This window comes from Aureobasidium melanogenum (genome assembly GCF_000721775.1).
Source record: "Aureobasidium melanogenum CBS 110374 unplaced genomic scaffold scaffold_22, whole genome shotgun sequence".
NCBI classification, from domain to species: Eukaryota; Fungi; Ascomycota; class Dothideomycetes; order Dothideales; family Saccotheciaceae; genus Aureobasidium; species Aureobasidium melanogenum.
Genome location: NW_024470074.1, coordinates 41,344 through 54,770, shown reverse-complemented (window position 1 = coordinate 54,770; position 13,427 = coordinate 41,344). Strand labels below are relative to the sequence as shown.

The 13,427-nt window shown below is 50.2% G+C and overlaps 4 protein-coding genes across 4 annotated transcripts; 2 read left to right on the top strand and 2 right to left on the bottom strand.

The window, feature by feature from the left end:
* Positions 1-527: 527 nt before the first annotated feature.
* Positions 528-2,420, top strand: M437DRAFT_55710 (leukotriene A-4 hydrolase; the record flags this gene model as incomplete). Its single annotated transcript, XM_041022921.1, has 1 exon — positions 528-2,420. The coding sequence occupies one exon, from the start codon at positions 528-530 to the stop codon at positions 2,418-2,420; it is 1,893 nt and encodes a 630-aa protein (XP_040876929.1).
* A 1,007-nt stretch (positions 2,421-3,427) lies between these two features.
* Positions 3,428-7,666, top strand: M437DRAFT_55365 (Non-ribosomal peptide synthetase C-terminal; the record flags this gene model as incomplete). Its single annotated transcript, XM_041022859.1, has 1 exon — positions 3,428-7,666. The coding sequence occupies one exon, from the start codon at positions 3,428-3,430 to the stop codon at positions 7,664-7,666; it is 4,239 nt and encodes a 1,412-aa protein (XP_040876928.1).
* An 865-nt stretch (positions 7,667-8,531) lies between these two features.
* On the bottom strand, positions 8,532-10,073 carry M437DRAFT_55670 (uncharacterized protein; the record flags this gene model as incomplete). The annotated part of the gene is made up of 1 exon (XM_041022914.1): positions 8,532-10,073. The coding sequence occupies one exon, from the start codon at positions 10,071-10,073 to the stop codon at positions 8,532-8,534; it is 1,542 nt and encodes a 513-aa protein (XP_040876927.1).
* Positions 10,074-11,011: 938 nt separating this feature from the next.
* On the bottom strand, positions 11,012-13,214 carry M437DRAFT_55367 (acetyl-CoA synthetase-like protein; the record flags this gene model as incomplete). The annotated part of the gene is made up of 3 exons (XM_041022861.1): positions 11,012-12,243; positions 12,292-12,687; positions 12,740-13,214. 3 exons carry the CDS (start codon positions 13,212-13,214, stop codon positions 11,012-11,014), a joined length of 2,103 nt encoding a protein of 700 aa, XP_040876926.1.
* Positions 13,215-13,427: the final 213 nt, after the last annotated feature.

Below are 13,427 nucleotides of genomic sequence, written 5' to 3'. Positions count from 1 at the left end.
AAGTCGGTTTTCAAATCTTGATGCTCAAGCCGAACGCTGTCCCTTCGAACATGAGAGCAACAGCATTTCGACCAATACTTAAATAAATGCTTCAACGAATTCTGGTCTGGCTGAGCTTCTCAAGAATCGTCAATATCAATCAGTGGTAGTCGTACAGTCATATGTAGTTCCTACCTATCGGTCGGTAGTGATCGGCTGGAATACAGAATTGTGCTCGTGCTCTTTGGCAATTTCGTTATACGAGACAGCTCCACACGTGACTCATGGAAACAGAGCTCTCTCCAGATTTTGCGAAAGCTCCTTCCACCAAGAAAAGCCTCGGCCGTTTCCGACCTGCCAACTTGAGAAGAACACGCGACTTCCTTCAATCAGGCCGCCGCTGCAAAAATTCCATCTTCCCCAAGAGACAGATGAACAAGGCTTTTTCTTCTTTGTTCAGAGTCTTCGCAAAATCACCAATTCCTGGATCTTCGAATCTCGTTGCAAGCTCGAAGACGTTCGCAACAATGCACAAATCGCCCGCGGCCATGCTGAATCGTCCTATCGCGGACAATGTGGACATCTCAATTCATCAGCCCAGAGATCCCAACACATTGAGTAACTACAATGTCTGGAGAACCAAGCATGTGACAGCGGACCTGGAGCTGGAGTTCAACAAGAACAGATGTGTTGGTACCATCAAGCTGGAGTTGGAGAGACTAGAAAAGGGTCAGGGAAGTGGAAAGGTCGTTCTTGATACCAGCTTCCTTGATATTCAGGAAGTCAAGCTTGCTGGGAAGAAGGCCAAGTGGAATCTTGGAGAGAGATTCGAGCCTTATGGAAGCCCTCTTACCATCGAGATCCCTGACGACCACTCTGGAGACGCCGAAATTGAGGTCACCATGGCTACCACGGACAAGTGCACTGCTGTTCAGTGGATGACTCCTGAGCAAACTTCCAACAAGAAGCACCCTTACATGTTCTCTCAATGTCAGGCCATCCATGCTCGTTCGCTCTTGCCTTGCCAGGACACTCCTGATGTCAAGTCGACCTTCACCTTCAACATCCGCTCTCCTCTCCCTGTCCTTGCTAGCGGTCTGCCTACTGGAAACAAGGACTTCCGTCCTGGTGAGGGTGATGCTCCCGGTACTCTTCTGTACACTTTCGATCAAAAGATCCCCATGCCCGTCTACCTCTTCGCTCTTGCTAGTGGAGACCTTGCTTCTGCTGCTATTGGTCCTCGCAGTTGCGTTCACACTGGCCCTGAAGAGCTTTTGGCTTCACAGTGGGAGTTTGAGCCCACCGAGAAATTCATCCAGGCTGCTGAGAAGATTGTCTTCCCCTACGCTTGGACACAGTACAACGTGCTTGTCCTGCCTCCCAGTTTCCCATACGGTGGAATGGAGAATCCCATTTTCACCTTTGCGACACCAACTCTTGTCTCTGGCGACCGCGAGAATGTCGACGTCATTGCACATGAACTCGCCCATTCATGGTCTGGTAACTTAGTCACTAATTGCAGCTGGGAGCACTTCTGGCTAAATGAGGGCTGGACCGTTTACCTTGAGCGCAGAATCCAGGCCGCCATCCACGGTGAACCCCACAGAGACTTTAGCGCAATCATCGGATGGAAGGCCTTGACAGACAGTATTGAAGGCTATGGTGCTGAGCACGAATACACAAAACTGATTCCTGACCTCAAGGGCAAGGATCCCGATGATGCATTCTCCAGCATTCCTTACGAGAAGGGCTTCACTTTCCTCTACTACCTCGAGAAGTTAATCGGCAAAGAGAAGTGGGATAAGTTTATTCCCCACTACTTTGCCACCTTTGCTCAGAAGTCTCTTGACTCGTACGAGTTCAAGGCCACTCTGCTTGACTTCTTTGCGAAGGACGAGAAGGCGACTGACAAGTTGAACTCTGTTGAATGGGACACGTGGTTCTACAAGCCCGGTTACCCTCCCAAGCCTGACTTTGACACCAGCATGGTAGACGTCTGCTATGACCTCGCCGGCAAGTGGGAGGCTCTGAACAGCGGAAGCTCGGAGTTCCTGCCTTCAGCCTCGGATATCTCGTCATGGTCGGCCAACCAATCCGTCGTATTCCTCGAGAAGATTCAGACATGGAAGACACCTCTTTCACCAGCTCTGGTGGAGAAGATGGGTGAGGTGTACTCCTATGCTGCCTCAAAGAATGTCGAAGTGGTCAGTAGATACATGATTGTCGGTCTCAAGGCAAGATGCGAGAGTGTGTACATTCCCACCACCGAATTGCTTGGCAGAGTCGGTCGCATGAAGTTTGTCCGCCCGCTCTACAGAAACCTGAGAGAGTGTGATGAAAAGCTGGCTCAACAGACGTTCGAGAAGTACAAGGAGTTCTACCATCCTATTTGCAAGGACATGGCTAGCAAAGATGTTTACGGAAAGGGTCGCGGCGGTTAGAGGAAAGACGTGTAATCTCGATGTAATGATGTGATCAAAGACAGGGGCTGGAAGAACAAATTTTCTGTTTACGATTCGATCTACGTTGGCTCCGTGGATTTTCTCCGCGCGCCATGTCTCACGTAAACTTGGGCGTTCGTTGACATTCCAAATTTGGGATTGGTCCACGGATCTCCACAAACTTTGGTGAATGAACATGATCGATGTCGAATTGTCCGAAAAGCTTCAATCTTTTATGTAATACCACATGCGAGTCAGAGGTAAGCATGAACTTTGAGGAGCGAGACGGTGCGACTTTCGCGTATAACAGCCTAGGGATCTGCAACGTGTTGGTTCCCAAAGCAGGACAAGCCTTTCTGGCATGCGGAGAAATTGCTTGTCCAGGGCTTGGCGACGATCTGTTTCCAGTCCAGACCAACAGCGTCCCTCTGACAGTTTGACCTCAACTCCTCGCGAGGGCCAATCGTTTGTGCGAATGTTGGTGTTCACCTTCGGGTCAGCCTCACGTCTTAGAACGAAGAGGTTTATTCTCGTCGTACGTTTGCAGCTGACTCTGGTTAACCTTTGACGGGTTCCGCACCACTCCGCGACGTTGGCGCCGCATACGGACGCCCAAAGCCTATACCGTGCGTGAATACAGGAGAGCGCCGCGCGTTCTGTGTCTCTTGCAGCTTACAGGCCACGCGTATACGGAAGGCTGGCCTGGCCTGGTCTGTATTTTCTCATTATGTCTTTTAGATTGCACGTGTCGCGCTCACTCGTAAATGCCTCTTGCCGAGAATAGCTGAGAGTTTGTCTGGAAGTCACGCCTTCGATGATGGTGTCACTTGCCTCTGTGCTTCCATAACTTCCTTTGCGTCTCCTTTTGAATCGATTGTTTACTAACTTGACTTCTTGCAATTCGTTCCACGTCATTCGTTTGACCTGTTTTTTTTTCTTTGCAGGACCTGCTGTACAGGGGATTATAGTGGCGCTTTAGCGGGACCATTGCAAAGATGTCGTACCTAATGAAAAGTCTTCCTAGGAAGGCATCGAATATCGATTCACGAATCCTCATCGGAGATGCGCCCCTGGATGCTGAACCGATCGCACCGGCATCAGTGACGACCCTTCCACAACTATTTCAACACAAGGCAAGGATACAGCCCGAAAGCATTGCCTACTCCGTCCAGACCGACAATGGACTACATACCATCACATACGCCGAAGCAGACGCCAGGGCATCATCGCTAGCCACCCGCATTGCAGCTCTTTCTCAACGTGCCGATGACACAAAAGCACCAACAGTGGCCATTTGGTTAGAAAAGGGATTCGACCTGATTCTCGCTATCCTTGCTACAACATATTCCGGCGCCACATGGCTTCCGCTGGATCCAGATGTCCCCGCCGAGCGTGCTGCTATCTGCTGCGTCGACGCTTCAGTCTCTTTAATCATCAGTGACGCCGCTCACGCCGACCAAGTCCGGGAAGTACAAGAACGAGTCGCATCATCATCCAACACCAGTCTTCAATGTCGCACTATTTCTCAATTGACTACAGAGGCATCATCACATCAATCTGCAGCTCCTGGTCCTCGACCACAAGATGCTGCTTACCTCATCTACACTTCAGGCACTACCGGAATGCCCAAGGGCATTGCTATCCCACACTCTGCTGCTTTGATGTTTTCTCTCAGTGAGCGGGAAGTCCTGGAGACAAGTCCAAACGACATCGTTTGGAATGGCTTCAGCCCGGCTTTCGATATGTTTGTCGAAGAGATGTGGGTCACCATTGCTGGAGGTGGTCACCTCGCTATTGGTACCCGTGCAGAATGCAGAGATGTACCTGCTCTGCCCATGGTCTGGGCAAGGCGCGGTGTCACCGTTGTCAATGCAGTACCAACTCTCATTGGCATCATGAACATCGCACGATCCGATGATGGAGACTCTCTTCTGCCGTCGTCTGTCCGTCTCATCAACCTCGGCGGCGAAGCTTGCCCACCTGCACTGGTGAAAAGTCTCGCAAAGCCTGGCCTTCGCATCATCAACACATATGGTCCAACCGAAACCACTGTCACTGCCACTTGGGACGAACTACAACCTGATGTGCCCGTCACAATCGGCAAGCCGTTACCCGGATATCACGCCCTTCTGCTTCCCATCTCTGATGACGGTGCTTCGACTGCTCTCGAACCTCTCGAATGGCAGGAAGGTGCTGAAGGAGAGCTTGCCATTGGAGGCTCTTGTGTTGGTCTCGGTTATGTTGGACGCCCTGATTTGACATCACAGAAGTTCATCGCCCACCCTCTAAGAACTGCCGAGTCAGAGAGAATCTACCGCACTGGTGACCGTGTGCGACTTCAGGCCGATCGCAAGATCATCTTCCTTGGCCGTATCGATACCCAAGTCAAGCACCGTGGATTCCGTGTTGAGCTCGGCGAGATTGAATCACGACTTTACGACGTACCGGACGTGCAAGCCGCAGCTGTCATCTTGGCCAATGCTGGCACAGAAGCTGCTCGCCTTGAGGCTTTTGTGGTTCTCAAAGACGGAGCTCCCCGTGATACCGCCAAGATTCACTCGATTGCCTTTGACAGTCTACCAGCATACATGCGTCCGGAGGAAGTGTTCTTCATCGAAGCTAATGAGATGCCCCGACTGCCCAGCGGCAAGATCAACGGAAAAGCCCTGCAAGATGTTTCGAAGCGTATCAATGCCGAGAGGGCAGCTGCAAGATCAAACATTGATGACGATGCTATCTCATCATCATCTGCTTCTCTCGTCGAAATGGATGGTGTGCTGGGCTTGATGCTGGCTACCCTGTCGCCATTGTTCCCAGGAGCCCGCGTTCAGCCCACGAGCGACATATTTACCGACCTTGGTGGACACTCCCTGATAGCAGCAATCCTGATTTCGCGACTGCGACAGGCAAAACTCGATAAGGATGACACACGTCCTTTTGCTTCCATCGGACTTGCTGACATCTACGAGCTCCGTACACCGGCCAAAATTGCGACACGCTTTGAGGTTGTGGACAAGAGCAAGAAATTCTCAATTGACTTGCAAGAAGTCGACTCTCTCGACAGTGAATTTGAAGGTACTGGCTCATGGACCGGTGACTATTTGCCTGTATCGCAAACCAGATACGTCCTCTGCGGTATCGCCCAGATCCTGCCGCTGCTGTTCATCTTCTTCCTTCAATCCATCGAGATCCTGGTTCCGTATCTGTTGTTCGATTTCCACGCAATTGCTGGTCGCATCGGCTACGCCATCCTGACAGCTTATGGCGTCTTCGTGGTGATCCCGCCTGCTTTGAGCCTGGTAGCTATTGTAGGCAAGTGGTTGATCCTTGGCAAGTCACAACCCGGCGAGTATCCTCTTTACGGGTTCTACTACTTCCGTTGGTGGTTCGCGGATCGTCTGGTTTCACTGGCCAACCCAAAGCTGATGGCCGACTCTGGACTGTATCCGATCTTCCTTCGAGCTTGCGGTGCCAAGGTTGGACAGTTCTGTCATCTTGGGCCTCTTCAGGTCGGACCATGCGCTGATCTCGTTGAGATCGGAGACGATGTCGTGATTGGTGGCGATGTTGTTCTAGGTACCTGTGTGGTCGAGAGAGGACGCTTGATTCTCAGGCGTGTTGTCATCGAAAACGGTGCGACCATCGGATCGCGCTGTGTTGTTGAAGGTGGTGCCATCGTCAGTGAGGAAGCAGATGTTGCATCGCTCTCCCTGGTACCCTCTGGCATGATTGTGCCCAGTTTCCACAAATACCATGGATCACCCGCACGTCTCGACAAGGTGAAGAATGCTGAAGATTCTCCTCGGCCACAAGATACCAGACCTTCGAACGCTCGAGCGACAGCCATGCTTGTTGGCAACTCGATTATCGCGTTCCTGGTTCTCCCTCTGCTCTACTTCGTGCCTCAGATTCCAGGCTTGATGCTCTTTGATGTTCTCGACATTCGCGGTGTCAACGGTTGGGGACAAGTCGCCATCCTCTCTGTGCCAATTGCTTTCGCGTACCAAATCTTGGTCTTCCTGCAATTGCTATTGTACCGCTACATCTTCCTTGGACGCCTTGAAGAAGGTACCTACAGCACCTACAGTGTGTTCTACCTTCGCAAGTGGTTTAACGAGAGACTCATGGATCTTGCTTTGGATGTACTGCATCCTGTCTTCGCTACACTCTACATTGTTCCCTTCCTCAGAGCTCTCGGTACCAAGATCGGTAAACGCGCCGAAGTTTCGACAGCTCGCAGCGTCAACTTTGGTCTGCTCGAAATCGGTGAAGAGAGCTTCGTAGCTGACGCAGTGATCATGGGAGAAGGTGTCATCAGGAACAACCAACTGACCCTCAAGAAGACAAAACTCGAACCTCGTGCTTTCGCTGGCAATGCTTCAGTACTTCCTCAGGGCACTACTCTGGCTTCTGGTACTTTGCTTGGTGTTCTTTCTATTGCTCCACCGCCAGACACCCAAATGGCCAACAACAGCTCATGCTTCGGTTCTCCACCAGTACTGATGCCTAATCGTCAGCGTACCGAAGGTCACGAGGATAGTCTTCTCTTCCGACCATCGGCAGGTCGCATCGCTACAAGACTGCTTATCGAAGGTCTTCGCATCGTCGTACCACGTGCAGTCATCATTTTCGGCCTGGGCTTCGGATTGCAACTAGCTCACGATGGATACCACAAGATCGGCGCAGTCTACACATTGCTCATGCTGCCCTTGTTCTACGTTTCGCTATTCGCAGCACCAGCCTTGTTGTTCACAGCTCTTCTCAAGTGGCTCCTCGTTGGTCAATACAAGCCAGCCGAATGGCCACTTTGGAGTCTCAACGTCTGGCTCAGTGAAGCCGTGACCAGCACTTGGGAAACTCTGTGCGAGCCACTTCTCGCAGCACAATTGGTCGGTACTCCATACATCAACATGTGCTTCCGCCTCATGGGTGTCACCATTGGTTCAAGGGTCACCATGTTGTCCTCCGACATTACCGAGTACGACTGCGTCACAATCGGTGACGAGGCCAACATCAATAGGGCTTGCGGTGCTCAAACCCATTTGTTCGAAGATCGCGTCATGAAGGTCGGCAACGTGAAGCTTGGAAACAGAGCCTGTCTGAAGCCATTCTCCGTCTGTCTTCCTGGTAGTACCATTGAAGATGAAGGTCAGCTGGGCAGTTTGAGTTTGCTTATGAAGGGAGAGGTTTTGCCTAGAGGCACTGCATGGGAAGGTGCTCCTGTCGTCCCTCGCGCGAGGAGATAGAGAGAGTTTTAATGATTTGACTTGAATGGAGTTCGAGAAAGGGAAAAAGTAAAGGAATATTTTTTGGATGTTGTATCATTAGCGTAGCATTTGTTTCTATGTTTCGCTTCGGGCATTGCTTGGAAGAGTTCATGGTCTTCGTGTACATATATATCCAGCATTGATAGGTTGTTCAAAACATGATATTTGTTCTTCTCGACTTAGTTCTAGCATTCTCCTTGCCTAGTCTGCATTTTTGATGTATATACTTTTTGCTTTCTCTTTCCACAGGTTCCCGTCGAAGCTCTTAGAATCTCGTTCTTTCAATGACATGTCAATTAGAAGTATAGAAACAGCTTGATGTTCGGAGAGTGATGGAAAGGGTTCGACTTTAGAGAATTCGCCCAATAAACACTCTGGAAGCTGGAACAAGTCTCGACGTTTCCTGGATTGCATGCAGAGACCAAGTTCTGGGAATTCGTCATGGTCGCTCATGAGTGGGTATGGTATCCGTCACTGCAGAAAGAAAAAAGGAAATGATGCCATCTTTCTTTTGGTCCTCTTGGATCGTGGAATGTGGGATTGTTCGAAGAATCAGTTGGCACGGATGTATTTCTTGACTGGGGTCAGGTTGCCATTGTTTGGAATTTCACACAGTCATGACTGATAACACCATGATTCTTTGTCAAGGGGAAGCATAGAGCGAGCAACTTCATGTTGATTTTCCTTTTGCATGTTGGGATGAGAGAAAGATTCGGTATGAGATCGCATGAACGAGCTTTGTCAATGCTGTGCTGCCTCAACATAGCAAAGTTTTCGTGTCGGCCTTGTGGCCATACTCGGTTGACCAATTTTCATGCAATTGTTGTTTGTTCTTCCAGATCTGCTAGACGTGTCGATGCGTCAACAGACTTTGCGTGCTGCCTTGGTCATTTCGCCGAGCAGCTACACTCGGCGCCCCAAGATAGTCGAGCTCAATAGTATGTTCGTCAAATCCATAGACTTTATCCACGTGAGCCGTCTCTTCCTTGCCCTCAACTTTCTTCCTTGCCAAACACTCATCGCAAATATTTGCATCCGGATGCCGACTTTTGAGGAAGTAAGCGACGATGGAGTTGTATAATGACCACGCTGTGCGCAAGAAGACTAGATCGGCAACAAGGATAGAGACGAAAATGTTGAAAGGTGGTTTAAGTTGAGGTTGTCGACACATATAGGTAGTGCCGATTGTAGCCGCCGAAGATGCGTTTCCCGCAGGATCTGGCAGTGTGCCTAATTGGAGTTCTGTTCCTATTGGCAATTGTTGCTGGGCATCACAATCTGTTACTGTAACGATTGAATCCATGTATGAAATGTCAATGTCGATAGGGCTTTGCGCGACAATGGTAGAGAGATTGGTACTACAATAGCGTGAATTGTCGGCATTAGAGACCATACTGTCCTTGGGTGATTCGGGATTGGACAGTCCCAGATCTAGGTACACGGCTGAGATAGCAGCTTTGGCAAGTCGATCGACGGGAGCCCAGATGTTTGGCCATGTTGTGCTGTACACATAGCTATCGTTGGTTCGACGGTAATAGTCACCAATACTGCCTTGATGTTTCTCGTTCTTGGTTGCGTCAAAAAACACCCAAGATGCCATGTCGAAGTAATGGTCGTTCCGCATGTCTGCTGTGCCACTCGTTCTGTCCAATCGCACATATCCCTGGGATAAGGTGCGTTGCGGTGTCGAAGTTTCAGAGCCTTGGAATTTGTTGGTCTGATTCGTTATGGCGGTGATGGTTTCTTCCCAGAAAGACAGCATGAGCACCTGCGCCCAAGCTGAAGCATGACCTGCGTCAACATCTATCTGCCATGTCGGCCTCATGTGCATCTGGCCAGTCTGCAAGCTACTGATGGGGTCGATAGAGGTCTGCAGATTGAACCGTTTGGCAGTGACATCGCCGTGATGGTCGATATAGCAATTAAGATCGACTGTGACAATCAAGCCCCAAGCCGAGATGTTGATCTGACTAGCAGGCCTGTTATAAGTCGAAAAGTCAAGCATAACTCGATACGAATAGCACGAATCAATGACCTCGTTATGGTAAGTCATTGAAGGCGCTCCAATAGATCCCGAAGAGCTGAGTTGATGTTCGAACACCGACCGACTGGTACGGAATCGTGCTCCAACACCAAGAACAGCATCATCGCATTTGGGTTGAATTTTGCTCGCAAAGAAGTGCGCATACGACCCTCCATATCGGCCTGCTTCGATCTCTTGTGGTTGATTGGTTGTAACGGATACCATGTTATAGGCCGTGGAGAAGAAATTGATGGCTGAAAATAATGCTGTCAAGAACATGCCTCCGAGGATAGCTGCGGGTGTGAACCAGTTGTAAGGATAGTCTCTAGTGACATTATAGCTGAATTTGGGCAACGATGGCATCTTGCCGTGCATAGCCCACCAAACAACAGCTCTTCGAAACGCGTGGTCAAGAGACCAACAGGCGTGATCCCTCCTGTGGGCAGTGTCATATCTATAATCATTGCGATCCTGTCAATTTAGGAAGAGCGCTCAATATAGACGGCAACCTTGGCGATCGGCACGCGATGATTCCAATCCTGTTGGATCCTGCGAAATACATGCATTTGCATGTACAAGGCTTGCAGCAAAACGCAATTGTTTCTGAACTTGAAACACGTAGCTCTGCAAGCCACGCACTATCCAACAGATTTGAATTCGTCCGCACATATGTATCCGCTCTAATCAGGCTATATTATCGTGGAACCTTGGAATCCGAATGGCCTCTTTGGTCGACATGCTAATTAAAAGCCATGTACGCAAAAATGATGGGGATGATTGTGGTGCATGTTGACTCCCTGAAGGAACGATCCTGGTGAGACTGTGCGTATGCGTCGGCAATTGCGAATCGACTCACTCTCTAGACAATTACTCCTCTAGTAACGGAGGCAACTGATAGTGGATACACACGAATCGTGTACAGTCGTTTTTGGATGTGGTTGGCAGTGTTCTGATGCTAGGATCACTTCATGAAGAAAAGTGAAATGAATGATGACGGTCATGGTTGAGAACTTGACGAGATGTCGGCCGGCAACTACTGCGTACTAACTGCTCTTTCCAAAGTATCGACCTACACGTGTTCGGCATATAAGAGTATGACGCATAGCACCAACAACAGATAGTCGAAGATCAGTCTGAACGTGAAGAGTCGGGTATATTATGTGCTAATCATAATGAAAACAGAAAGAAGATAACAAAATCGCCCAGCTTGCTCGAGAGAGGAAACCCCTGCGCCTGCATCATTGGAAGTCGTAACGCGAAACCAAAAATTAAAAATACAAGCAACACATCCTGTCAACTCATCATGAGCTGTATGCTTGGTCAACCTCCTTCTTGTACTTCTCAAGAATGTTTTTGCGGTTGAGCTTTTGTGCTGAGGTGACGAGCTGGTTCTGGGGAGTCCACTCATCAGGGGCAAGGACAACACCCTCGATGATCTCAATACCTGCAAGACCACCCTTCTTTCCAGTAGCTTGCAAGTTCTTTAGGACAGCTTCGTTGAGCTTCTTGTCGTGGCACATTTCCTCAAGATCATCCGACTTGCAGCCATTGTCGGAAGCCAAAGACTTCAAAGCAGGCTCGGCGGGGACGATGATGGCGATAGGCTTGTTCTTACTCTGATCCGCGTACACGCAAATGTTGCCAACAACGTGATTGGCACGGTAAATGGACTCAAGCTTTTCGAGAGCGATGTACTCGCCGTTCAGGGTCTTGACCAAGTTCTTCTTACGATCGATGATTCTGAGGTTTCCGTTCTTGTCAAATTCACCAATATCACCACTCTTGAACCAGCCGTCCTCAAACGACTCCTGGTTCTCCTTCTCAAGATCGAGGTAGCCGTCGGTGACAGAATCACCACGGATCCAGATTTCACCTTGAGGAGGGTTGTTGGTTGAGTAGTAGCCAGCATCGGGGAAATCGACAAGCTTAACCTCGATTGAGGCAGGAAGACCACCAAGAGCCTCGTCGGTCCAGGCAAGAGGATCCATGATAACACCCATGGCAGCTGTCTCGGTCAAACCATAGCCACTGATCAGAGGAGCGATGGCCATTGAGATGAAGCGTTGGGTGTCTTTTGCAATTGGACCACCACCATTCATGCAAATTCTCAATCTACCTCCTGTGGCCTCCTTGATCTTGCTGAAAATAACAGAGTCCATAACACTGGTGCCGAGACCGGTGAAAGGCAGGCTGGAGTGGTGCATCATGGTGCTCTTTGCGGCCATACCAGCCCAGAAGAGCTGCTTGGCAATACCACCAGTCTTGTCGACCTTTGACACGATACCCTTCTTTACGGTCTCCCATACTGCAGGAACACCGATCAGGACTGAAGGCTTGAACTCGCGAATGTCACCGTTGCAGTTGCGGACCGAAGCGTCGGAGATGGTTCTTGGGTTTCCATAACCCATAGTACCACCCCAGTAGAAGCAGGCGCTCTCGAAGACGAATTCAAGGATGTGAGCAAGAGGGAGGTAGGCGAGAAGACCGTCACCAGGACCAAGGTAAGGACCAACGATGGCGTCAACACCAGCAACTGCGACGGGTTAGCTAAGTCAGCAATGGAGTAGAGGAGAGTACTCACTAGCAGCAATGACGTTCTTGTGCTTGAGGAGGACACCCTTGGGAGTTCCAGTAGAGCCGGAGGTGTACATGATACAGCAAAGGTCTTCGGGCTGGGGAGGAACTGGGTCAACCATGTTCTCCTCACCCTTCTTGGTGAGCTCATCGAAGCTGAGAATGGTCAGGTGGGGGTGAGCGTTCTTGAGCTTCTCAATATCGTCCTTCTTGACTTCCATGTGGCTGTTGTAAACGACATATTGAATATCCTTGGTCTCGTTGAGGGGGTTGATGAGCTTGGTGAGGAGATGAGGGTCGAGGAAGATGAGCTTGGCGTGAGTCTGCTTGAGAGAGTGCATGAGACCCTCCTCACCGAGTGTGTCGTAGGCGGTGACGATGGGCATGGATTGAGAGGAGGCGGCTTGGGAGTCATGTTAGAAGATGTACAATACAGCGGATAGGCAGGCGCTTACCGTAAGCAGTGGCCAGCCACCAAGGGCTGGTAGAGGCAAAGATGTGGATGCGGTCGCCCTTGTTCATGCCAAGAGCACGGTAACCAGAGGCAAGCTTGAAGCAGAGCTGCTCATACTCGACGAAGCTGAGGTATGTGTAGCCACTGAGCTCCGAGTACTGCCAGGTCTTGTCGACGGTGGTCTCCTTGCCATCAACAACCTTCTTGATCTGCTTGACCTCATCGTGGACCTTGATCAGGTTGCGGTAACCAAGAGCCTTTGCGTTTCCGAACTTCTTGGAGCTGCTGCGGAGAATGTCGTAGATGGTCTTGACGTCGGGAGCGGGAGTGCTGATGAGACCGTCCTTTGCTAACGGGTGTACGCGAGGAATTGTTTCGCCGTCCTTCTTCTCGTAACCCTTGGCCTCAACTGTGTAGGGGCCCTTCTTGTAAGGCTTGGGTTGGGGGGTCAACTTCTTGAGGTCGGATCGCTGCATGATGTCGCCCATGTTGTAGAGATTTGTGATGTTGGGCAAACTGTCAAAAGACATGAAAAGTAAAAGGGCAAGAACGGAGAGCCTCGTTTTGGCAGGGAAAGACGTTCTCGCAGGCAGGAGCGGACTTGTGATGACGGCGCGTTGAACCCTCAGAAACACAATTGGTTGGTTCCGCAGTCGCCCACGGCCAATGACGCACCGATCTCCTCGTGC